The 27,014-nt window shown below is 47.8% G+C and overlaps 1 protein-coding gene across 1 annotated transcript; it reads right to left on the minus strand.

Annotated features, from left to right (window-relative positions):
• Nucleotides 1-27,014, minus strand: LGALS3 (galectin 3). Its single transcript, XM_038756482.1, has 6 exons — nt 26,961-27,014; nt 15,256-15,277; nt 9,584-9,928; nt 6,480-6,568; nt 2,796-2,964; nt 1-246 (listed from the first exon to the last, which is right to left on the minus strand). The coding sequence occupies exons 2-6, from the start codon at nt 15,271-15,273 to the stop codon at nt 91-93; spliced, it is 777 nt and encodes a 258-aa protein (XP_038612410.1). The 5' UTR covers nt 15,274-15,277; nt 26,961-27,014; the 3' UTR covers nt 1-90.

Here is a 27,014-nt window from a genome sequence, read left to right on the forward strand (position 1 = left end):
TCCTGGAAGAGCATTTATTAGACGCGGATATTCGGGAGCCGGGGCGGGGGGGAGGCGACGATCTTCCTCCTGGCGGGGTCGGGGGCGGCCTCAGAAGGCGGTGGGGGTGACGCTGGTGAGGGTGACGTCGCCCGAAATGGCCAGGCTGGTGATTTGGTTGAGGTTGCGCAGGCGGTGGTTGTACTGCAGCAGGTGGGCGTCGTTGACGGCGACCTTGAAATGGTCCGTCTCGCACAGGACCATGATCTGGATGGGGACGGGAATCGGCGGGGCGGGGGGGGTTGCTTTTGTCTCCCCCTTTTAGACTGTGAGCCCACTGTGGGGTAGGGGCCGTCTCTATACGTTGCCAATTTGTACTTCCCAAGCGCTTAGTCCAGTGCTCCGCACACGGTAAGCGCTCAATAAATACGATTGATGATGATGATGGACGTCCCACCCGTTGCGGCGCGGGCCGAGGGCCTCAGGGCCGTGCCCCTTCCCCGGCAAGGAGAAGCAGCGTGGCGAGCTCGGCGCGGGCGGGAAATGCGCCTGTCCTTTACTAAGCACTTGGGTGAGTGAAGTGTAAAAGCGCCTTGCACCTACTAAGCGCTCAATAAATATGATCAAAGGGCAGTGTGGCTCGGTGGCAACAGCCAGGGCTTGGGAGTTGGAGGTCATGCCCACTTGTACTTCCCAAGTTTTCTCGACTGTGAGCCCACTGTGGGGTAGGGACTGTCTCTATATGTTGCCAACTTGGACTTCCCAAGCGCTTAGTACAGTGCTCTGCACACAGTAAGCGCTCAATAAATACAGTTGATGATGATTGTCTCTATGTGTTGCCAACTTGTGCTTCCCAAGCGCTTGGTACAGTGCTCTGCACACAGTAAGCGCTCAAGAAATACGATTGGTTGATTAGTACAGTGCTCTGCACACAGTAAGCGCTCAATAAATACGATTGATGATGATGACGACTGTATGTGTTGCCAACTTGTGCTTCCCAAGCGCTTGGTACAGTGCTCTGCACACAGTAAGCGCTCAAGAAATACGATTGGTTGATTAGTACAGTGCTCTGCACATAGTAAGCGCTCAAGAAATACGATTGGTTGATTAGTACAGTGCTCTGCACACAGTAAGCGCTCAATAAATACGATTGATGATGATGACGACTGTATGTGTTGCCAACTTGTGCTTCCCAAGCGCTTGGTACAGTGCTCTGCACACAGTAAGCGCTCAAGAAATACGATTGGTTGATTAGTCCAGTGCTCTGCACACAGTAAGCACTCAAGAAATATGATTGATTGATTAGTACAGTGCTCTGCACACAGTAAGCGCTCAAATATGAATGAATGAATAATGATAATGATGGCATTTGTTAAGCGCTTACTATGTGCAAAGCACTGTTCTAAGCGCTGGGGGGATACAAGGTGATCAGGTTAGGAGGAGCAGCGTGGCTCAGTGGAAAGAGCCTGGGCTTTGGAGGCAGAGGTCATGGGTTCAAATAAAAATAATAATGATGGCATTTATTAAGCGCTTACTATGTGCAAAGCACTGTTCTAAGCGCTGCGAAGGTTACAAGGTGATCAGGTGGTCCCACAGGGGGCTCACAGTCTTCATCCCCATTTTCCAGATGAGGGAACTGAGGTCCAGAGAAGTGAAGTGACTTGCCCAAAGTCACCCAGCTGACAGTTGGCGGAGCCGGGATTTGAACCCACGACCTCTGACTCCAAAGCCCGGGCTCTTTCCACTGAGCCATGGCCAGCTCCACCACTTAGTCAGCTGGGCAAGTCACTTCACTTCTCTGGGCCTCAGTTCCCTCCTCCGTAAAATGGGGATGGAGACTGGGAGCCCCAGGTGGGACCTCGTCTCGAACCCGGTGCTCAGAACAGTGCTTGGCACGTAGAAGCAGTGGAAAGAGCCCGGGCTTTGGAGCCAGAGGTCTTGGGTTCAAATCCCGGCTCCGCCAACTGTCAGCTGGGGGGGCTTTGGGCAAGTCACTTCACTTCTCTGGGCCTCGGTTCCCTCCTCTGTAAAACGGGGGTGGAGACTGGGAGCCCCAAGTGGGACCTTGTCCCGAACCCGGCGCTCAGAACAGTGCTTGGCACGTAAAAGCAGTGGAAAGAGCCTGGGCTTTGGAGCCAGAGGTCGTGGGTTCAAATCCTGGCTCTGCCAACTGTCAGCTGGGGGGGCTTTGGGCAAGTCACTTCACTTCTCTGGGCCTCGGTTCCCTCCTCTGTAAAACGGGGGTGGAGACTGGGAGCCCCAAGTGGGACCTCGCCCCGAACCCGGCGCTCAGAACAGTGCTTGGCACGTAGAAGCAGTGGAAAGAGCCCGGGCTTTGGAGCCAGAGGTCTTGGGTTCAAATCCCGGCTCCACCAACTGTCAGCTGGGGGGGCTTTGGGCAAGTCACTTCACTTCTCTGGGCCTCGGTTCCCTCCTCTGTAAAACGGGGATGGAGACTGGGAGCCCCAAGTGGGACCTCATCCCGAACCCGGCGCTCAGAACAGTGCTTGGCACGTAGAAGCAGTGGAAGGAGCCCGGGCTTTGGAGCCAGAGGTCTTGGGTTCAAATCCCGGCTCCGCCAACTGTCAGCTGGGGGGGCTTTGGGCGTGTCACGTCACTTCTCTGGGCCTCGGTTCCCTCATTTGGAAAACGGGGGTGAAGGCCGGGAGCCCCGCGTGGGACAACCTGATGACGTCGTATCTCCCCCAGGGCTTAGAACAGTGCTTGGCACGTAGTAAGCGCTTAACCAATGCCACCGTTCTGAAATAGGGGGTGCGGGAGGAGGGTTTTGGGGTCCCCGTGGGCGGGTCGCTTACCTTGAAGGGCTTTCCCGCCTCGAAGGGGAAGGTGGTCTGCCTCTCCTCTCGGCCCCAGGCGTTGTCCAGCTTGGAATTGCAGACGATGACCCGCCTGTTGTCCTCGTTGAAGCGGGGGTTGAAGTGGAAGGCCACGTCCTGCGGCCCCTTCTTGAAATCCAAGGCCAGTCTGAACGAGAGGTGCGTCCCAAGCGCTTAGTAGACACTACTTACAACAGCGCTTTGCACATAGTAAGCGCTTAATAATAAGAATAATAATGATGGCATTTATTCAGCACCTACTATGTGCGAAGCACTGTCCCAAGCGCTTAGTATACAGTACTTAGAACAGCGCTTAGAACAGGGCTTTGCACATAGTAAGCGCTTAATAATAAGAATAATAATGATGGCATTTATTCAGCACCTACTATGTGCGAAGCACTGTCCCAAGCGCTTAGTATACAGTACTTAGAACAGCGCTTAGAACAGGGCTTTGCACATAGTAAGCGCTTAATAATAATAATAATGATGGCATTTATTAAGCACCTACTATGTGCAAAGCACTGTCCCAAGCGCTTAGTATACAGTACTTAGAACAGCGCTTAGAACAGTGCTTTGCACATAGTAAGCGCTTAATAATAATAATAATGATGGCATTTATTCAGCACCTACTATGTGCGAAGCACTGTCCCAAGCGCTTAGTATACAGTACTTAGAACAGCGCTTAGAACAGGGCTTTGCACATAGTAAGCGCTTAATAATAATAATAATAATAATGATGGCATTTATTCAGCACCTACTATGTGCGAAGCACTGTCCCAAGCGCTTAGTATACAGTACTTAGAACAGCGCTTAGAACAGGGCTTTGCACATAGTAAGCGCTTAATAATAATAATAATAATGATGGCATTTACTAAGCACCTACTATGTGCGAAGCACTGTCCCAAGCGCTTAGTATACAGTACTTAGAACAGCACCTAGAACAGTGCTTTGCACATAGTAAGCGCTTAATAATAATAATAATAATGATGGCCTTTATTAAGCACCTACTATGTGCGAAGCACTGTCCCAAGCGCTTAGTATACAGTACTTAGAACAGCGCTTAGAACAGGGCTTTGCACACAGTAAGCGCTTAATAATAATAATAATATTGGCATTTATTAAGCGCCTACTATGTGCAAAGCCCTGTTCTAAGCGCTGGGGCGGTTACAAGGTGATCAGGTTGTCATCATCATCATCATCATCATCAATCGTATTTATTGAGCGCTTACTATGTGCAGAGCACTGTACTAAGCGCTTGGGAAGTACAAATTGGCAACATATAGAGACAGTCCCTACCCAACAGTGGGCTCACAGTCTAAAAGACTGTGTCTTTTGTCCCATAGGGGGGCACAGCCTTAATCCCCATTTTACGGATGAGGTCACTGAGGCCCAGAGAAGTGAAGTGACTGGCCCAAAGTCACCCAGCTGACAATAGGCAGAGCCGGGATTTGAACCCATGACCTCGGACTCCAAAGCCCAAGTTCTTTCCACTGAGCCACAGTGCTTCTCTGGCATCAGAAAGGTGGAATCCCCTGGATATTCAGGCCTTTCCTCAGTCCTCTGTCATGTCGCCTCGACTGTGATCATTTACAGTTACAAGAAAACCAACCTGCTTAGATACTCTTAAGGCCTACCCACTTTGGATTTTCTCTATCCTAATAAATGCCATTATTATTATTATTATTAGTAGTAGTAGTAGTAGTAGTAGTAGTATACAGTAAGTGCTCAATAATGACGATTGAAATAAGAGAAGCAGCGTGGCTCAGTGGAAAGAGCCCGGGCTTTGGAGTCCGAGGTCACGGGTTCAAGTCCCGGCTCCGCCCATTGCCGGCTGGGTGACTTTGGGCAAGTCACTTCACGTCTCTGGGCCTCAGTTCCCTCATCTGGAAAACGGGGACTAAGACTGTGAGCCCCCCGGGGGACAACATGATTTCCTTGTAACCTCCCCAGCGCTTAGAACAGTGCTTTGCACATAGCGTTTAATAAATGCCATTTTAAAAAAAATGAACGAGAGGAGCTTTTCATCCGCTTGATTGTATTTATCCATGATGACGACGGGGGTCTTCGTGAAGCACCGACTATGGGCTGGGCGCTGTTCTAAGCGCTGGGGTAATAATAATGATAATAAGGGCATTTATTAAGTGCTTACTATGTGCAAAGCACTGTTCTAAGCACTGGGGAGGTTACAAGGTGATCAAGGTTGTCCCACAGGGGGCTCACAGTCTTCATCCCCATTTTACAGATGAGGGAACTGAGGCACAGAGAAGTGAAGTGACTTGCCCAAGGTCACCCAGCTGGGATACGAACCCATGACCTCTGACTCCAAAGCCCGGGCTCTTTCCACTGAGCCATGCTGCTTTTTTTTTTTTTTTAACAGCATTTGTTAGGCGCTTACTATATGCCAAGCACTGTTCTAAGCGCTGGGGGGAATACAAAGTGATCAGGTTGTCCCACGTGGGGCTAACAATCTTAATCCCCATTTTACAGATGAGGCAGCTGAGGCGCAGAGAAGTTAAGTGACTTGCCCAAAGTCACACAGCAGAGTTGGGATTCGAACCCATGGCTTCTGACTCCCAAGCCCGGGCTCTTTCCACTAAGCCACGCTGCTTCTCAAAATGGGAATGAAGACTGGGACAATTTGCTTATAAGCACCCCGGCACTTAGTGCAGTGCCTGGCTCATAGTAAGCACCTAACAAATACTACTCTCACCATACCTCGTTCTCGCCTGTCCCGCCATCGACCCCCGGCCCCCGTCCTCCCCCGGGCCTGGAATGCCCTGCTCCCTCTGCCCATCCGCCAAGCTCGCTCTCTTCCTCCCTTCAAGGCCCTGCTGAGAGCTCACCTCCTCCAGGAGGCCTTCCCAGACTGAGCCCCTTCCTTCCTCTCCCCCTCGTCCCCCTCTCCATCCCCCCCATCTTACCTCCCTCCCTTCCCCACAGCACCTGTATATATGGATATATGTTTGTACAGATTTATTACTCTATATTGTACATAGCTATTCTATTTATTTTATTTTGTTAGTATGTTTGGTTTTGTTCTCTGTCTCCCCCTTTTAGACTGTGAGCCCGCTGCTGGGTAGGGACTGTCTCTATATGTTGCCAATTTGTACTTCCCAAGCGCTTAGTACAGTGCTCTGCACATAGTAAGCGCGCAATAAATACGATTGATGATGATACTATTATCACCTCCAATCCCTCGAGTGAATGAATGAGCCTCTCCTCCTTCATTCGCCCCAACAGTTGGCCCCCAGTAAGTGCCGAACCATCTCCCCACCCCACTGCCGCCCTACCTCCTTCCCCTCCCCACAGCACCTGTATAGATATTTGTCCCGATTTATTACTCTATCTTACTTGGACCTATTTACTATTCTATTTATTTTGTTAATGATGTGCATCTAGCCTTATTCTGACGACTCGACACCTGTCCCCATGTTTTGTTTTGTCGTCTGTCTCCCCCTTCTAGACTGCGAGCCCGTTGTTGGGTAGGGACCGTCTCTGTTGCCGACTTGGACGTCCCAGGCGCTTAGTCCGGTGCTCTGCACACACAGTAAGCGCTCAATAAATACCATTGGATGAATGAATGGAGGCTGAAACGGCCACCTCTGCCCTCCCCTGCCATCCCCTGCGGTGCACCCGGATGCCCCGGGGCGCTTCCCCGCTTACCTGTTGGCCTGGGGGTTCACCGTGCCCACGATGGTGATCATGGTGCGGGGCAGGAACCCGGTTTGCAAGGGCAGTTCATAGGGCACGGTCTGGGGGACAGAAGGGACTGGTCACCCCCCTCGTCAACAAACCTCCCGTCGTTGCCCATCCAGCTCCGCGTCAAACGAAAACTCGTCACCGTTGGCTTTAAAGCCGCCCACCCCCCGGCCCCCTCCTCCCTCCCGTCCCTTCTGTCCTCGTCCATCGCAGCCTGCACCCTCCGCTCCTCTGCCCCCGCTCACCTCCTCACTGGGCCTCCTCTTTTAGTCTGTGAGCCCACTGTTGGGTAGGGACTGTCTCTATATGTTGCCAATTTGTACTTCCCAAGCACTTAGTACAGTGCTCTGCACATAGTAAGCGCTCAATAAATACGATTGATGATGATGGGCCCCGATCTCTCCTGTCTCGCCGCCGACCCACGTCTGGCCTCTGGCCCGGGACGCCCTCCCTCCTCAAATCCACCAGACAACGACTGTTCCCCGCCTTCAGAGCCTTACTGAAGGCCCATCTCCTCCAAGAAGCCTTCCCTGATTAAGCCCCACTTTTCCTCCTCTCCCCCGCCCTCCTGCATCACCCTGGCTTGCTCTCTTGCTCTTCCTCCCTTCTAGTCCTGAAGCGCTGATGTCCCGATGTGTCATTTTATTTATTTGTAGTGCTGTCTGTCTCCCCCACTCTGGACTGCGAGCTCATTGTGGACAGGGAATGTCACTGTTTACTGTTGTATTGCACTTTCCCAAGCGCTTAGTACAGTGCTCTGCACACGGTAAGCACTCAAACTCCACTGATTGACTGACTGATATTTTGTTTTGTCATCTGTCTCCCCCTTCTAGCCTGTGAGCCCGTTGTAGGGTAGGGACTGTCTCCATATGTTGCCCAGCTTGGACTTCCCAAGCGCTTAGTAAGCGCTCAATAAATACGATTGAATGAACTCTGTTCTACTGTACCCTCCCAAACACTCAGTACAGTGTTCTGCACACGGTAAGCACTTTTAATAAAAGCCACTGAGTGTGTCGAAGGTGAGGGTCGCAATGAGAACTTCTCACGCACCCTGCACAAAGGTGGCATGCAAATCTGTGAGGCGGTCCATATTTTTCTGTAGTTTATTTCTACTCATGTCCGTCTCCCCACCTAGACTGTAAGCTCGCAGAGAAAGGAAGAGAAAGAGGAGAAAAGAAAGAAGAGAAAGGAAGAGAAATATGAGAAAGGAAGAGAAAGGGGAAAAGAAAGAAGGGAAAGGAAGAGAAAGAGGAGAAAAGGAAGAAGAGAAAGGAAGAGAAAGAGGAGAAAAGGAAGAAGAGAAAGGAAGAGAGAGGAGAAAAGGGAAGGTGTCTGCTCTAGTGTTCTTTCCTAAGTGCTTAGTACAGTGCTCAGCCCACAGACCTGAGAGTCAGAAGGACCTGGGTTCTAATCCCAGCTCCACTACTGGTCCACCTTGTGATCCTGGACAAGTCACTTCACTTCTCTGGGCCTCAGCTACCTCATCTGGAAGATGAGGGATTAAGACAGTGAGCCCCATGTGGGACATGGACTATGTCTAACCTGATTAGCTTGTATTCACACCGGCACTTAGTACAGTGCCCTGACACATAGTAAGCACTTAACAAATGCCTGAGGAGAGAAGAGAAAAGAAAGGAAGAGAAAATGGAGAAGAGAGGAAGAGAAGAAAAGGAAGTCCAAAAATAGATGAGAAAGGAAGGGAAAGAGAACAAAGGAGAGAGGAAGGGAAGAGAAGAGAAAATAGAGATGAGAAAGAGGAGAAAAAGGAAGGGAAAGGAAGAGAGGAGAAAAAAGGGAAGAGAAAGGAAGAGAAAGAGGAGAAAAGAAAAAAGGGAAGAGAAAGAGAAGAGAAAGAAGAGAGGAGAGAAGAAAAAAGAAGAGGGGAGAAAAGAAAAAAGAGAAAGGAGGAGAAAGGGGAGAAAAGAAAAAAGAAAGGAAGAGAAAGGAGAAAAGAAAAAAGAGAAGGAAGAGGAGAAAAGAAGAGAGGAAGAGAGACAGAAAAAAGAGAAATGAAGAGAAAGAGGAGAAAAGAAAGAAGAGAAAGGGGAGAAAAGAAAAAAGAGAAAGGAAGAGAAAGAGGAGAAAAGAAAAAAGAGAAAAAGGAGAAAAGAAAAGAGAAAGGAAGAGAAAGAGGAGAAAAGAAAGGAAGAGAAAGAGGAGAAAGGAAAAAAGAGAAAGGGGAAAAAAGAAAGGAAGAGGAGAAGGAGAAAGGAAAAAAGGGAGAAAGGAAAAAAGAAAAGGGGAGAAAAAAGAGAAAGGGGAAAAGAAAAAAGGGAAGAGAGAGGAGAAAAGAAAAAGGGAAGAGAAAGGAAGGGAAAGAGGAGAAGAGAAAGAAGAGGGGAGAAAAAAAGAAGAGAGGAAGAGAAAGAGGAGAAGAGAAAGATGAGAAAGGAAGAGAGGAGAAAAGAAAAGAGAAAGGAAGGGAGCGAGAAAGAAAGAGAAAATTAAAAAAGAAATAGGAGAAAAAGAAGAGAAAGGGGAGAAAAAAAGAGAAAGGAAGAGAAACAGGAGAAAAGATAAGAGAAAGGGGAGAAAAGAAAAAAGGAAGAAAGAAAAAAGAAAGGAAGAGAGAAAAAAGAGAGAAGAAAAGAAAAAGGAGGAGAAAAGAGAAAGGGAGAGAGGAGAAAAGAAAAAAGGGAAGGGAAAGGAGGAAAAAGGGAAGAGGAGAAAAGAAAAAAGGGAAGAGAGAGGAGGAAGTAAGGGAAGAGAAAGAGGAGGAAAAAAGAGAAAGGAAGAGAGGAGAAAAGAAAAGAGAAAGGAAGAGAGAGTGAGAAAGAAAAAAGAAAAAAAGCGAAAGGAAGAGAGGAGAAAAAAAGAGGAGAAAGGGGAGAAAAGAAAAAAGAAAGGAAGAGAAACAGGAGAAAAGAGAAAGAGGAGAAAAGAAAAAAGAAAGGAAGAGAGAAGAAAAGAAGAGAAAGAGGAGAAGAAAAAGGGGAAGAGAAAGAGGAGGAAATAAGAAGAGAAAGAGGAGAAAAGGAAAGAAAGAGAAGAGAAAGGAGAAGAGAAAGAAGAGAGGAGAAAAGAAAGAAGAGCAAAAGGAAAGCAATGGAATGGACTGAGTGACTCACCAAGGGCCCAAAGGAAGTGGGGCCAGCAGGCGGGTAGCCTCCGGGTGCGCTGGGCGGTTGGCCCGGGTAGGCCCCGGGCGGAGCCTGGCCCGGGTAAGGCGGGTAGGCCCCGGGCGCGCTGGGCGGTTGGCCCGGGTAGGCCCCGGGGGCAGCCTGGCCCGGGTAGGCCCCGGGCGCGCTGGGCGGTTGGCCCGGGTAGGCCCCGGGAGGAGCCTGGCCCGGGTAGGCCCCGGGAGGAGCCTGGCCCGGGTAGGCCCCGGGATAGCCCGGATAAGCCCCCGGAGCCGGAGCCCCCGGCCAGCCCGGGGCGTTGGGGTTGCCCGGTCCGGACAAGGCGTCGGTCAGCTGGAAGGAAAAGCGGAAAAACCAAACGGGAATCTCAGGCCCGGGGACGGAACACTTGGGATGTCGACGGCCAAGACAACCCGTGCTGCATCAGCGCTTAGAACGGTGCTTTGCACGGAGTAAGCGCTTAACAAATAACAAAATTATTATCATTGTTACTAGAGAGACCCGTCGGGAGGACCTGAGTCCTGATCCCGGCTCCGCCACCCGTCTGCTGCTGTGCGGCCGCGGGCAGGTCGCTTCGCTTCTCTGGGCCTCGCTTCCCTCCTCTGGAAAACGGGGATTCGATAGCCGTTCTCTCTCCCGCTTACAACGGGAGCCCCCCGTGGCACCCGACAACCTCAAATCCATCCCGGTGCTTAGTACGGCGCTCAGCAGAAATGCCACGTTCAAATTCAGGCCCGTTTCAACTCTTCGAGGCTATTAATAATTACCTGGTTTTTCCTCCTCCCATCCCCGGGAGGCTGGGACTATCATCCCCCTTTCGCGGATGAGGGATCCGAGGCCCAGAGAGGTTAAATAGCCGGGCCAGGGTCACCCAGCAGCAGGGCGGAGCAGGGACTAGAACCCGGATCTCCTGCATTCTTTAATAATGATAATGGCATTTATTAAGCACTTACTATGTGCCAAGCACTGATCTAAGCACCGGGGAGGTTACAAGGTGATCAGGTTGTCCCACGGGGGGCTCGCGGTCTTCATCCCCATTTTACAGATGAGGTCACTGAGGACCAGAGAAGTGACTCGCCCAAAGTCACCCAGCTGAGCCGGGATTCGAACCCATGACCTCCGACTCCAAAGCCCGGGCTCTTCCCACTGAGCCACTTTCTACTAAGACCACACTGCCCAGTTGGCTGACATTTTACGGTCGGTGTTCATTCATTCATTCGATCGTATTTATTGAGAGCTTACTGCGTGCAGAGCGCTTAGTCCAGTGCTCTGCGCACAGTAAGCGCTCAATAAATACGATCGAATGAATGAATGAATGACTAAGCGCTTGGGAAGTCCGGGTCGGCAACATCTAGAGACGGTCCCGACCCAACAACGGGCTCACGGTCTAGACGGGGGAGAAAAATGGTATATTTCTTTCGGTGAATCAATCAATCAATCAATCGTATTTATTGAGCGCTTACTATGTGCAGAGCACTGGACTAAGCGCTTGGGAAGTACAAATTGGCAACACATAGAGACAGTCCCTACCCAACAGTGGGCTCACAGTCTAAAAGGGGGAGACGGAGAACAAAACCAAACATACCAACAAAATAAAATAAATAGGATAGAAATGTACAAGTAAAATAAATAAATAAATAAATAAATAAATAAATAGAGTAATATTCGTCTCCCCGGGCCCCGCCAAGACGACTGTAAACTCGTTGCGGGCAGGGAATGTGTCTACTTATTGTTCTGCTGTCCTCATTCATTCATTTATTCAATCGTATTTAATGAGCGCTTCCTGTGTGCAGAGCACTGGACTAAGCGCTTGGGAAGTCCAACATATAGAGACAACAGCGGGTCCTCTTCCTGGGGCTGAGTCCAGTGCTCGGCCCACTGTGAGCGCTCAAGAAATACCACTGAATGAATGAATGTTAGCGAAAAGGGCCAAGGGCGGGTCAGCCCAGTCTAAACCAGTCCAGCCCAGTAGCTCCCGACCTTAGTGGGATCCAACTAGGGGATCCACCGGCCTCGGGCCTGGGCGCCGATCGTCGAAACGGGGGGTACCCGAGGCCTGCGGGAAACCGGGACACCTGGGTTCTGGGCTCTGCCGCTGAAGGGCTGTGTGACTTTAGGCAAGTCACTTCACTTCTCTGGGCCTCAGTTCCCTCATCTGGAAAATGGGGACGAAGAGGCCTTCCCAGACTGAGCCCCCTTTTCCCCCCTCCTCCTCCCCATCTCCCGCTGCTGGGTAGGGACCGTCTCTAGATGTTGCCAACTTGGACTTCCCAAGCGCTTAGTCCAGTGCTCTGCACACAGTAAGCGCTCAATAAATATGATGGATTGATTGATTGATTGATGTGGTGAGCGGCACTTCCACATTTACCGTGTCCCCGCCCTCCACCCTGCTGCCTTTCAGCCCGCGTCTTTTCCAAACGGCCGAGCCTTGACGGCGGGATGAATTCTAGAGTGACGTCTTCTAGACTGTGAGCCCGCTGTTGGGTAGGGACCGTCTCTATACGCTGCCAACTTGGACTTCCCAAGCGCTTAGTACAGTGCTCTGCACACAGGAAGCGCTCAATAAATACGATGGATTGATTGATTGATTGATCTCCCCCACCCTACCTCCTTCCCCTCCCCACAGCACCTTACAGATTTATTACTCTATTTTTTTTTACCTGTACATATTTATTATTCTATTTATTTTGTTAATGATGTGCATATGGCCTACTTATTTTATTTTGTTGGTATGTTTGGTTCTGTTCTCTGTCTCCCCCTTTTAGACTGTGAGCCCACTGTTGGGTAGGGACTGTCTCTATGTGATGCCAATTTGTACTTCCCAAGCGCTTAGTACAGTGCTCTGCACATAGTAAGCACTCAATAAATACGATTTATTATTATTGATATTGATATGGCCTTAATTCTATTTGTTCTGACGATTTTGACGCCTGCCTACATGTTTTGTTTTGTTCCGTCTCCCCCTTCTAGACTGTGAGCCCGCTGTCGGGTAGGGACCGTCTCTAGATGTTGCCGACTTGGACTTCCCAAGAGCTTAGTACAGTGCTCTGCACACAGTAAGCGCTCAATAAATACCATTGAATGAATGAATGACGGTGAGCCCCACGTGGGGGGCACCTTGATGACCTTGGATCTCTCCCAGCGCTTAGAACAGTGCTTGGCACATGGTAAGAGCTTAACAAATGATCCCGTTGTTGGGTAGGGGCCGTCTCTCTATGTTGCCGACTTGGACTTCCCAAGCGCTTAGTCCGGTGCTCTGCACACAGTAAGCGCTCAATAAATACGACTGAATGAATGAATGAATGACTCACGACCGCCCGGCTGGGCCAAGGTCAAGAGGAGAGGGAGGCTCGGTTCCGGTCCACCAGGATTTCCGGCCTGGGCGGGAGGGAGAGTGGCACGTCCCCGTCTCATTCATTCGATCGTATTTATTGAGCGCTCACTGTGTGCACAGCACTGGACTAAGCGCTTGGGAAGTCCAAGTCGGCAACATCTAGAGACGGTCCCTACCCAACAGCGGGTTCACAGTCTAGAAGGGGGAGGCAGACGACAAAACATATTAACATGGGTAGGGACTGTCTCTAGATGTTGCCAACTTGGACTTCCCAAGCGCTTAGTACAGTGCTCTGCACACAGTAAGCGCTCAATAAATACGATTGAATGAATGAATGAACGAAATAAAATAAATAGAATAAATATGTACAAGTAAAATAGAGTAATAAATCTATTACACATATACATATCCAGGTGCTGTGGGGAGGGGAAGGAGGTAAGGCGGGGGGGATGGAGAGGGGGATGAGGGGGAGAGGAAGGAGGGGGCTCAGTCTATCCCCTCCCCTGATGAGTTGGGGAGCCCCCACTCTCTCATCAGGACTCCCAATGGCCCCCAAATCCTCCCAGGTGAGCCCCACGAGGGATAAAGAAGCAGCAGCGTGGCTCAGGGGAAGAAGCCCGGGCTTTGGAGTCGGAGGTCATGGGTTCAAATCCCGGCTCCGCCAACCGTCAGCGGCGTGACTTTGGGCAGGTCACTTGATGATAATAATAATAATGATGGTATTTGTTAAGCGCTTACTATGTGCAGAGCACTGTTCTAAGCGCTCTCTGAGCCTCAGTGAGCTCAGGGGAAAGAGCCCGGGCTTTGGAGTCGGAGGTCATGGGTTCAAATCCCGCCTCCGCCAATTGTCAGCTGTGTGACTTTGGGCGAGTCACTTCACTTCTCTGAGTGAAGTCACTTCACTTCACTGAGGCCTCAGTGACCTCAGCTGTAAAAATGGGGATGAAGACTGTGAGACTCCAGTAGGACAACCTGATCACCTTGTCACCTCCCCAGAGCTTAGAACAGGGCTTTGCACGTAGTAAGCGCTTAATAAATGCCATCATCATCACCTGTAAAATGGGGATGAAGACTGCGAGCCCCCCGTGGGACAACCTGATCACCTTGTAACCTCCCCAGCGCTTGGAACAGTGCTCTGCACAGAGTAAGCGCTTAACAAATACCATCATTATTATTGTTACTATAAAGAAGCAGCAGCGTGGCTCAGTGGAAAGAGCCCGGGCTTGGGAGTCGGAGGTTAGGGGTTCAAATCCCGCCTCTGCCAATTGTCAGCTGGGTGACTTTGGGCAAGTCACTTCACTTCTCTGGGCCTCAGTTCCCTCATCTGGAAAATGGGGATGAAGACTGCAAGCTTCCCGTGGGACAACTTGATCACCTTGTAACCTCCCTGGTGCTTAGAACAGTGCTTTGCACATAGCAAGCGCTTAATAAATGCCATCATTATTATTACAAGGTCTACGTCCAACCCGATTACCTCAAATTGACCCCAGTGCTTGGCACAGAGTAAGCGCTTATCGACCATCTTTATATGCTGCCAACTTGTACTTCCCAAGCGCTTAGTACAGTGCTCTGCACACAGTAGCGCTCAATAAATACGATTGATTGATTGATTAGTCCAGTGCTCTGCACACAGTAAGCGCTCAATAAATACCATTGATTGATTGATTAGTCCAGTGCTCCGCACACAGTAAGCACTCAATAAATACGATTGATTGATTAGTCCAGTGCTCTGCACACAGTAAGCGCTCAATAAATACGATTGATTGATTGATTAGTCCAGTGCTCTGCACACAGTAAGCGCTCAATAAATACCATTGATTGATTGATTAGTCCAGTGCTCCGCACACAGTAAGCACTCAATAAATACGACTGATTGATTGATTAGTCCAGCGCTCTGCACACAGTAAGCGCTCAATAAATACGATTGATTGATTGATTTAGTCCAGTGCTCTGCACATAGTAAGCACTCAATAAATACGATTGATTGATTAGTCCAGTGCTCTGCACACAGTAAGCGCTCAATAAGTACGATTGATTGATTGATTGATTAGTCCAGTGCTCTGCACACAGTAAGCGCTCAATAAATACGATTGATTGATTAGTCCAGTGCTCTGCACACAGTAAGCGCTCAATAAATACGATTGATTGATTGATTTAGTCCAGTGCTCTGCACACAGTAAGCGCTCAATAAATACGATTGAATGAATGAATGAACAAATGCCATGATTAGGAAGAGCCCGGCCTTCCCCGTTAGGAAACAAAACCCCAGGGGATCTCGTCCTCCCCATTCCCGCAACACCACGAGGGAGAGGCCAAAGACACTTACGGAAAAACCGTCTGCCATTTTCCTAAAAAGAAAACAAAAGAGAGAGAAAGAGAATCAATCCCGGCTCCGCTGGGTGACCTTGGGCGAGTCATTTCACTTCTCTAGGCCTCAGTTTCCCCGTCCAGAAAATGGGGATGAAGGCCAGGATCCCCACATGGGATGGGGCCTGCGTCCCCTATCCACCCTAGCGCTTACCACAGTGCCTCGCACATAGCCAGCGCTTAAGAAACCCCACGATAGACTGTGAGCCCACTGTGGGGTAGGGACCGTCTCTATATGTTGCCAACTTGGACTTCCCAAGCGCTTAGTACAGTGCTCTGCACACAGTAAGTGCTCAATAAATACAATTGAATGCATTGTAACCTCCCCAGTGCTTAGAACAGTGCTTTGCACATAGTAAGCACTTAATAAATGCCAATATTATTAGTCCATTACTAGTCCATTATTAGTACTAAGCAAGCACTTAGTACAGTGCTCTGCAGACAGTAAGCGCTCAATAAATACGATTGATTGATTGACCAATCAATCGTATTTATTGAGCGCTTACTGTCTGCAGAGCACTGGACTAAGCACTTGGGAAGTGCTCTGCACCCAGTAGGCGCTCAGTAAATACGACTGAGTGAACGAATAGTGGCCCTCCAAGCTAATTCAATCCCGGATGTATCAAAGTCCCATTTTGCAGACGGAGACACCGAGTCACTCCACCCTCAGCCGACTGACGCCCGGAGCTCTGGCTTCCAATTCCAATCGACTTTTGTGTAAATATGTTTAATTTCTAGGTCTATATATTGGACACCCTGCCTCGGGCCTGGCACGCCCTCGCTCCGCAGATCCGACGGGAGGTCACTGTCTCCACCTTTAAACCCCCACTATCTTCATTTATTGAGAAGCGATTGATTAAATTGATTAATTTAATTTACCTGTATATATGTCTGTACATATTTATTACTCTATTTATTTATTTATTTTACTTGTACAGATCTATTCTATTTATTTTATTTTGTTAGTATGTTTGGTTTTGTTCTCTGTCTCCCCTTTTAAGACTGTGAGCCCACTGTTGGGTAGGGACTGTCTCTATATGTTGCCAACTTGGACTTCCCAAGCGCTTAGTCCAGTGCTCTGCACACAGTATATGTCTGTACATATTTATTACTCTATTTATTTATTTTACTTGTACATATCTATTCTATTTATTTTATTTTGTTAGTATGTTTGGTTTTGTTCTCTGTCTCCCCCTTTTAGACTGTGAGCCCACTGTTGGGTAGGGACTGTCTCTATATGTTGCCAACTTGGACTTCCCAAGCGCTTAGTCCAGTGCTCTGCACACAGTATATGTCTGTACATATTTATTACTCTATTTATGTATTTATTTTACTTGTACATATCTATTCTATTTATTTTATTTTGTTAGTATGTTTGGTTTTGTTCTCTGTCTCCCCCTTTTAGACCGTGAGCCCACTGTTGGGTAGGGACCGTCTCTAGATGTTGCCAACTTGGACTTCCCAAGCGCTTAGTCCAGTGCTCTGCACACAGTATATGTCTGTACATATTTATTACTCTATTTATTTATTTATTTCACTTGTACACATCTATTCTATTTATTTTATTCTGTTAGCATGTTTGGTTTTGTTCTCTGTCTCCCCCTTTTAGACTGTGAGCCCGCTGTTGGGTAGGGACCGTCTCCATATGTTGCCATCTTGTACTTCCCAAGCGCTTAGTCCGGTGCTCTGCACACAGTAAGCGCTCAATAAATACGACTGATTGATTGATTAAATTAATTAAATTGAGAAGCAGCGTGGCTCAGTGGAAAGAGCCCGGGCTTGGGAGTCAGAGGTCGTGGGTTCAAATCCCGGCTCTGCCACTTGTCAGCTGGGGTGACTTTGGGCGAGTCACTTCACTTCTCGGGGCCTCAGTTCCCTCATCTGGAAAAAATGGGGATTAAGACTGTGAGCCCCCCGTGGGACAGCCTGATTACCTTGTATCCTCCCCCAGCGCTTAGAACAGTGCTTGGCACATACTAAGCGCTTAACAAATACCAACATTATTATTATTATTTACATGGAACAGGGACTGTATCCGGCCTAATTATCTTCCCTTCCCCACAGCACCTGTACATATGTATATATGTTTGTACATATTTATTACTCTATTATTTTACTTGTCCATATCTATTTTATTTATTTTATTTTGTTAATATGTTTGGTTTTGGTCTCTGTCTCCCCCTTTTAGACTGTGAGCCCACTGTTGGGTAGGGACTGTCTCTAGATGTTGCCAATTTGTACTTCCCAAGCGCTTAGTCCAGTGCTCTGCACACAGTAAGCGCTCAATAAATACGATTGATTGATTGTCCATATCTATTCTATTTATTTTATTTTGTGAATCTGTTTGGTTTTGTTCTCTGTCTCCCGCTTCTAGACTGTGAACCCGCTGTTGGGTAGGGACCGTCTCTAGATCAATCAATCGTATTTATTGAGCGCTTACTGTGTGCAGAGCACTGTACTAAGTGCTTGGGAAGTCCAAGTTGGCAACATATAGAGACGGTCCCTACCCAACAGTCTATATGTTGCCAACTTGGACTCCCAAGTGCTTAGTCCAGTGCTCTGCACACAGTAAGCGCTCAATAAATACGATCGATTGATTGATTATCTTGGCTCGTCCCCATTGCTTAATACGGGGCCTGCCACAAAGTAAGCGCTTACCGAATACCATAAAAAAAAAAATTAAATACACTTCAGCCAAGGCGTTGCTCTGTGTAAATAAACTAGGGTGGAAAAATCCAGTCGGCGGGGGAGAGGGGAGGAAGGAACAGGAAGAAAGAAGGAAAAATCTTCCACGGATGGGAAATAAGGGCCTTCTTGTTCTAACCTCGGCCTTCATAAAGTTTCCCCCACGGGTCTGTAGCTGATTTCTAAAATAAGCTCCCGCAGCAGCGTGGCTCAGTGGAAAGAGCCCGGGCTTGGGAGTCGGAGGTCGTGGGTTCTAATCCTGCCTCCACTTTGGGCCAGTCACTTTTTTTTTTTAATGGCGTTTATTAAGCGCTTACTATGTGCCAAGCACCGTTCTAAGTGCTGGGGAGGTTACAAGGTGATCAGGTTGTCCCACAAGGGGCTCACAGTTTCAATCTCTATTTTACAGATGAGGGAACTGAGGCACAGAGAAGTGAAGTGACTTGCCCAAAGTCACCCAGCTGACAATTGGCGGGGCCGGGATTCGAACCCACGACCTCGGACTCCAAAGCCAGGGCTCTTTCCACCGAGCCACGCTGCTTCACTTCACTTCTCTGGGCCTCAGTTCCCTCATCTGTAAAATGGGGATGAAAACTGCGAGCCCCACGTGGGACAACCTGCTGACCCGCACCTGTATATATGTATATATGTTTGTACATATTTACTTGTACATATTTACATATGTACATACATATATTTGGCAACATATTTATGTTGCCAACTTGTACTTCCCAAGCGCTTAGTACAGTGCTCTGCACACAGTAAGCGCTCAATAAATACGATTGATGATGATGATGATTTATTACTCTATTTATTTATTTTACTTGTACATATTTATTCTATTTTATTTTGTTAATATGTTTGGTTTTGTCGTCTGTCTCCCCCTTCTTGACTGTGAGCCCGCTGTTGGGTAGGGACCGTCTCTATACGCTGCCAACTTGGACTTCCCAAGCGCTTAGTACAGTGCTCTGCACACAGTAAGCGCTCAATAAATATGATTGATTGATTGATTCTGTATCTACCCCAGCACTTAGAACAGTGCTTGGCACATAGTAAGCACTTAACAAATACCATCATAAAATAAAATAAATATTCCTTCAGACTGTAAGCTTGTTGCGGACAGGGAATGGGTCTATTTGTTGTTATAGTGTACTCTCCCAAGCGCTTAGTACAGTGGTTTGCGCGCCAAAAGCGCTCAATACAATCGAATAAATAAAACAGGACAGAATTAGCAGATTGTTCCCTGCCCATAATGAGCTTGCAGTTTAGAGGTGGAGAGAGACATTAATAGGAATAAATAAGTAATTTTTAATAATAATAAAGCAATTTATCCATCCTCCCTGCCACAGCATGGCACAGCGGATACAGCACGAGCCCGGGGGGCCAGAAAGTCATGAGTTCTAATCCCTGCTCTGCCACTTGTCTGTTCATTCATTCAATCGTATTTATTGAGCACGTACTGTGTGCAGAGCACTGTACTAAGCGCTTGTACCAAGGTCTGTGGTGTGACCTTGGGCAAATCACTTCACTTCTGTGGGCCTCAGTGACCTCATCTGTAAAACGGGGATGGAGACCGCGAAACCCATGTAGGACGGGGACCCTGTTGTGGGCAGGGAGGGTCTCTCTTTGTTGCTGAATTGTCCTTCCCAAGCGCTTAGTACAGTGCTCTGCACACAGTAAGCGCTCAATAAATACGACAGAATGAATGAATGATGCCGGTAACATGTTTTGCTATCTCCCCCCTTCTTGACTGTGAGCCCGCTGTGGGCAGGGATGGTCTCTCTTTGTTGCTGAATTGTCCTTCCCAAGCGTTTAGTACAGTGCTCTGCACACAGTAAGCGCTCAATAAATACGACAGAACAAATGAATGATGCCTGTTACATGTTTTGCTGTCATCTGTCTCCCCCCTTCTAGACTGTGAGCCCGCTGTGGGCAGGGATGGTCTCTCTTTGTTGCTGAAGTGTCCTTCCCAAGCGCTTAGTACAGTGCTCTGCACACAGTAAGCGCTCAACAAATATGACAGAATGAATGAATGATGCCTGTTACATGTTTGCTGTCTGTCTTCCCCATTCTAGACTGTGAGCCCGCTGTGGGCAGGGATGGTCTCTCTTTGTTGCTGAATTGTCCTTCCCAAGCGCTTAGTCCAGTGCTCTGCACACAGTAAGCGCTCAATAAATACAACTGAATGACCCCATTTGCTTGGATCCACCTCACTGCTTAGAACAGTGCCCGGCACATAATAAGCACTTAACCAAGATCACAATTATTATTATTATAACAATATTATTATAATATTATAATAAGCAGCGTGGCTCAGAGGAGAGAGCCCGGGCTTTGGAGTCAGAGGTCGTGGGTTCAAATCCCGGCTCTGCCACTTGTCAGCTGGGTGACTTTGGGTAAGTCACTTCACTTCTCTGGGCCTCAGTGACCTCATCTGGAAAATGGGGATGAAGATTGTGAGCCCCACATGGGACAACCCGATCACCTTGGAACCTCCCCAGCGCTTAGAACAGGGCTTTGCACGTAGTAAGCGCTTAATAAATTCCACCATTATTATTATTATTATAGGCTGCGAACCCGGTGTGGGAAAGGGATTGGGTCTCATGTCATAATCCTGGACTTGCCCCATCCCGGCACCAACATAAATGGCCAATTAGCAACCTGAAAGTGAACTTTCCTCCCAAGCCCTGGGAAGGGAGAGAACATCAGCGCTCAGGACAGTGCTTGGCACATAGTAAGCGCTTCACAAACACCATCATCATCATCATAAAGCCCAAGGACGTTCAGAAAACCATAAACGGAGGACGGTCAAAGGTTCCACGTTGACTCCCTTGACAACTTCTGCTTTGGTTTTATTTTCTGACCCATTTAGGCCCCACGACCTGCCAGATTAAAGCCGGGTTTCCTCCCTGATAGCAAAATTTAGCCGACGGTTTGGGTTTTTCCACCCTTGGGCGCTACGTGACGTCCAACAATTAAAAAATATACAGACGTCCAACGATTAAAAAAATATATAGACGCCTATAATGAGCAGGCTGCGGGTTTCCGGGGCCTTTCATCTCTGGATCTTCGAGGCCCCTGTAAATGTGAATTAATTCACTTAGAAGTCTATTCCCTTCCACAGCTCTCTGAGGGGTTAAAAACCGGTTTTGGAGGCCCGGAAAATAAAATCTTGTTTTGGTCAGTCCGCTCCAGCTGATGACTCAGGCTTCCTGAAATGTTGAGAAAGGTGCCAGTTTGCGGAGCGGGTGTACACACGTTTAAACATCATTTTTTTTTTTTAATTCCACCTCCCCGAGAGCCCCCACCCACCCACAGATGACACATTTTGGCGCTTAGCGCAGTGCTCTGCACACAGTAAGCGCTCGATAAATACGATGGATTGATCGACACAACAGCCGTCAGCCTGAGGGTCTTTTCGGGGAGAGCTTTTAACCTAATTTATGTGACCTGTATATATGTTTGTACAGATTTATTACTCTATTTATTTTCCTTGTACATATCTATTCCATTTATTTTATTTTGTTAGTGTGTTTGGTTTCGTTCTCTGTCTCCCCCTTTTAGACTGTGAGCCCACTGTTGGTCAGGGACTGTCTCTAGATGTTGCCTATTTGTACTTCCCAAGCGCTTAGTACAGTGCTCTGCACACAGTAAGCGCTCAATAAATACGATTGATGATGATGATGATGATGATTTATTACTCTATGTATTTATTTATTTTCCTTGTACATATCTATTCTATTTATTTTATTTTGTTAGTGTGTTTGGTTTTGTTCTCCGACTCCCCCTTTTAGACTGTGAGCCCACTGTTGGGTAGGGACTGTCTCTAGATGTTGCCTATTTGTACTTCCCAAGCGCTTAGTACAGTGCTCTGCACGTAGTAAGCACTCAATAAATATGATTGATGATGATGATGATGATTTATTGCTCCATGTATTTATTTATTTATTTTCCTTGTACATATCTATTCTATTTATTTTATTTTGTTAGTGTGTTTGGTTTTGTTCTCCGTCTCCCCCTTTTAGACTGTGAGCCCACTGTTGGGTAGGGACTGTCTCTAGATGTTGCCGACTTGGACTTCCCAAGCGCTTAGTACGCAGTAAGCGCTCAATAAACACGATTGATTGATTGATTGATTGGCCAGCTTGGACTTCCCAAGCGCTCCGTCCAGTGCTCTGCACACAGTAAGCGCTCAATAAAGACGGTGGATTGAGGGATTATCAATCCATCAATCCATGGGGAAGCAGTGGAAAGAGCCCGGGCTTTGGAGTCAGAGGTCATGGGTTCGAATCCCGGCTCCACCACTTGTCAGTTGTGTGACTTTAGGCAAGTCACTTCACTTCTCTGGGTCTCAGTTCCCTCATCTGGAAAATGGGGATGAAGATTGTGAGCCCCCCGTGGGACAAACTGATCACCTTGTAACCTCCCCAGCGCTTAGAACAGTGCTTTGCATGTAGTAAGCGCTTAATAAATGCCATTATTATCATTATTATTATGATCTCAGCAGCAACCTAGATGAATAGGCCGATAAGCAGGCTCTCCTTACACAACTTCCCGGAGTTGCTATGGAGGAAAAAAACAAAAACGCAAATTCCTTCCCCCCTCCGCCCATTTCCCAACCCTTCTTTAAGAGGGAACCCGTGTTTGTGAGTTATGTTGGCAACAATGTTGCGTGGCCAACTTGTACTTCCCAAGCGCCTAGTCCAGTGCTCTGCACACAGTGAGCGCTCAATAAGTACAACTGAGTGAATGACACCAACTGACTACTTCCTGGACGTCTCCATACACTTGTTTGGTCGCCCGTGCCCCCCCTTCTAGACTGTGAGCCCGTTGTTGGGCCGGAATCGTCTCTATCTGTTGCCGATTTGTAGTTTGTTCACTCCTTCAGTCGCATTTATTAATAATAATAATAATAATGTTGGTATTTGTTAAGCGCTTACTATGTGCCAAGCACTGTTCTAAGCGCTGGGGTAGATACAAGGTGATCAGGTTGTCCCACATGGGGCTCCCAGTCTTCATCCCCATTTTCCAGATGAGGGAACTGAGGCCCAGAGAAGTGAAGTGACTTGCCCAAAGTCACCCAGCTGACAAGGGGCGGAGGCGGGATTTGAACCCATGACCTCCGACTCCAAAGCCCGGGCTCTTTCCACTGAGCCACGCTGCTTCTCTTCTGTGTGCTGAGCACTGGACTAGGCGCTTGGGAAGTCCAAGTTGGGGCGCTTAGTCCAGTGCTCTGCACACAGTGAGCGCTCAATAGATACGACTGAAGGAGTAAAAATGCTATCAAGAAGTCGACTTCCTTGTCTGATTATTTATTTATTTTATTTGTACATATCTATTCTATTTATTTTATTTTGTTAGTATGTTTTGGTTTGTTCTCTGTCTCCCCCTTTTAGACCGTGAGCCCACTGGTGGGTAGGGACTGTCTCTAGATGTTGCCAATTTGTACTTCCCAAGCGCTCAGTACAGTGCTCTGCACACAGTAAGCGCTCAATAAATACGATTGATGATGATGATTGTGAAACCAAAGACGTTCTGAGCAGCAACTTGGGAAAAATTAATTAGCAGCTTGTGAGCCGATCGATAGGACTTATATACTGCCAACTTGTACTTCCCAAGCGCTTAGTACAGTGCTCTGCACATAGTAAGCGCTCAATAAATACGATTGTTAGTCCAGTGCTCTGCACACAGTAAGCGCTCAATAAATACGATTGATTGATGGATTCTAGACTGTGAGCCCACTGTTGGGTAGGGACCGTCTCTCTGTGTTGCCAATCGTATTTATTGAGCGCTTACTGCGTGCAGAGCACTGTACTAAGCGCTTGGGAAGTCCAAGTCCACAGTCTAAAAGACTGTGAAATACCAAATGCTTTTCTTCTATTCTTATTTAGTTTATTTGAACAGTCGTGTGTGGAGAAAGTCAGCTGTCACGCCTGTTAATACTGCTTATTGAACTAACTTGTGATTTTTGCTAACAGATTCAAATCTTCAAAAAGCGGTAGTGTTTGAAATGGAAATTTTTTCCTGTTTTCATAACTTTATAAGAAAATTAACCCAAATAAAGTCACTTTACAGTAAAAATGATCTATCCGCACATATTTACTACTCTATTTTATTAATGATGTGCATATATGTTACCAACTTGTACCTCCCAAGCGCTTAGTACAGTGCTCTGCACACAGTAAGCGTTCAATAAATACGATTGATGATGATAATATAGCTCTACTTCTGTTTATTCTGACCGTTTTGACACCTGTCTACATGTTTTGTTGTCTGTTATGTTTGTTTTTTGTTGTTTTTTTTTCTCTGTCTCCCCCTTTCAGACTGTGAGCCCAATGTTGGGTAGGGACTGTCTCTATATGTTGCCAATTTGTACTTCCCAAGCGCTTAGTACAGTGCTCTGCACATAGTAAGCGCTCAATAAATATGATTGATTGATTGTTTCCCCCTTCTAGACTGTGAGCCCGTTTTTTGGATGGGGACCGTCTCTATATGTTGCCGATTTGTACTTCCCAAGCGCTTAGTACAGTGCCCTGCACACAGTAAGCGCTCAATAAATACGATTGAATGAATGAATGAATGAATAAATCAGAAAAATCCCTGTAAAATAGGGATGAAGACTGTGAGCCCCCCGTGGGACAACCTCATCAACCTTGTAACCTCCGCAGCGCTTAGAACAGTGCTTGGCACGTAGTAAGCACTTAATAAATGCCATTATTATTATTATCCCTTTTAATCAGCTCCCCTTTCTTCCTCCGTAGTCCTTTAATAATAAATGGCTGCTACATGAGCTAAGCCTGGTGGGCAAGGGAATGTGTCTATTGTTGGGGCGCTCAGTACAGTGCTCTGCGCACTGTAAGCGCGCAATAAACCTCGCTGACTGATTGAAAAGCCTCTGTGCACACACTGCCGTCAGCTGTGGGACCCTGGGCAAGCCACTTCACTTCTCTGGGCCTCAGTTCCCTCATCTGGAAAATGGGTTTGAAGACTGGGAGCCCCCCGGGGGACAACCCGATCATCTCGTATCTCCCCCAGCGCTTAGAACAGTGCTTCGCACATAGTAGGCGCTTAACAAATGCCATTATTACTGTTATTACTTCACTTCTCTGTGCCTCAGTTCCCTCCTCTGTAAAATAGGGATGAAGACTGGGAGCCCCACGGGGGACAATCTGATTACCCTGTATCTCCCCCAGGGCTTAAAGCGGTGCTTGGCACATAGTAAGCGCTTAACAAAATGTACTTCCCAAGCGCTTAGTACAGTGCTCTGCACACAGTAAGCACTCAATAAATACGATTGAATGAATGAATGAACAAAATCCATTATTACTGTTATTACTTCACTTTTCTGTGCCTCGGTGACCTCACCTGGAAAATGGGGATGAAGACTGTGAGCCCCACGGGGGACAACCTCATCACCTTCTATCCCCCCCAGCGCTTAGAGCAGTGCTCGGCACATAGTAAGTGCTTAAATACCATTATTACTGTTATCACTTCACTTCTCCGGGCCTCAGTTCCCTCATCTGTAAAATGGGGAATGAGACAGTGAGCCCCACGGGGGACAATGTGACGACCTTGTATCTCCCCCAGGGCTTAGAACAGTGCTTGGCACCTAGTAAGCACTTAACAAATATTATTATCATTACTTCACTTCTCTGGGCCTCAGTTCCCTCATCTGTAAAATGGGGATGAAGACTGTGAGCCCCCCGTGGGACAACCACATCACCTGGTAATCTTCCCAGTGCTTAGAACAGTGCTTGGCACATAGTAAGCGCTTAACAAATGCCACTGTTACTATTATTATTAGTAGTAGTAGTAGTAGCTAAGTAGAGAAGCTAAGTAGAGTAGCTAGTAGAGAAGCAGCTTGGCTCAGTGGAAAAGAGCCCGGGCTTTGGAGTCAGAGGTCATGGGTTCAAATCCCGCCCCACCCGTTGTCAGCTGTGTGACTTTGGGCAAGTCACTTCACTTCTCTGGGCCTCAGTTACAGCATCTGTAAAATGGGGATGAAGACTGTGAGCCCCACGGGGGACAACCTGATCACCTTGTATCCTCCCCAGCGCTTAGAACAGTGCTTGGCACATAGTAAGCGCTTAAAAAATATCAAAATTATTATTAGTAGTAGTAGTAGTAGTAGCAGTAGTAAGCACTTCACAAAAACCATTATTACTATTATTATTAGAGAAGTAACGTGGCTCAATGGAAAGAGCCCGGGCTTTGGAGTCAGAGGTCATGGGTTCTAATCCCGGCTCCGCCCCTTGTCAGCTGGGTGACTTTGGGCAAGTCATTTCACTTCTCTGGGCCTCAGTTCCCTCAGCTGTAAAATGGGGATTAAGACTGTGAGCCCCCCATGGGACAACCCGATCACCTTGTATCCCACTCAGCGCTTAGAACAGTGCTTTGCACATAGTAAGCGCTTAACAAATACCATTATCACTGTATTACTTCACTTCTCTGGGCCTCAGTTCCCTCATCTGTTAAATGGGGATGAAGACCGTGAGCCCCCCGTGGGACAACCTGATCACCTTGTATCTCCCCAGCGCTTAGTACAGTGCTTTGCACATAGTAAGCGCTTAACAAATACCATTATCACTGTTATTACTTCACTTCTCTGGGCCTCAGTGACCTCATCTGTCAAATGGGGATGTAGACCATGAGCCCACCGTGGGACAACCTGATCACCTTGTAACCTCCCCAGCGCTTAGTACAGTGCTTTGCACATAGTAAGCGCTTAACAAACACCGTTATTACTCCACTTCTCTGGGCCTCAGTTCCCTCATCTGTCAAATGGGGATGAAGACCGTGAGCCCCCCAGTGGGACCACCTGATCACCTTGCATCTCCCCCAGCGCTTAGAACAGTGCTTGGCACATAGTAAGCGCCTCACAAATACCATCATTATTATTAGGATGATTATTAGGAAGAGGAGGAGGGCGGCAAGCTCAGACGGAGGGAAAGTCCCGACCCGAGCCGGACCCCTGCCTACCTGTTGCTGGATGGATTGATTGATTGAACGGCTGGTTGATTGATTGATTGATCA

This window comes from Tachyglossus aculeatus, chromosome 14 (assembly GCF_015852505.1).
Source record: "Tachyglossus aculeatus isolate mTacAcu1 chromosome 14, mTacAcu1.pri, whole genome shotgun sequence".
Lineage (NCBI taxonomy): Eukaryota > Metazoa > Chordata > Mammalia > Monotremata > Tachyglossidae > Tachyglossus > Tachyglossus aculeatus.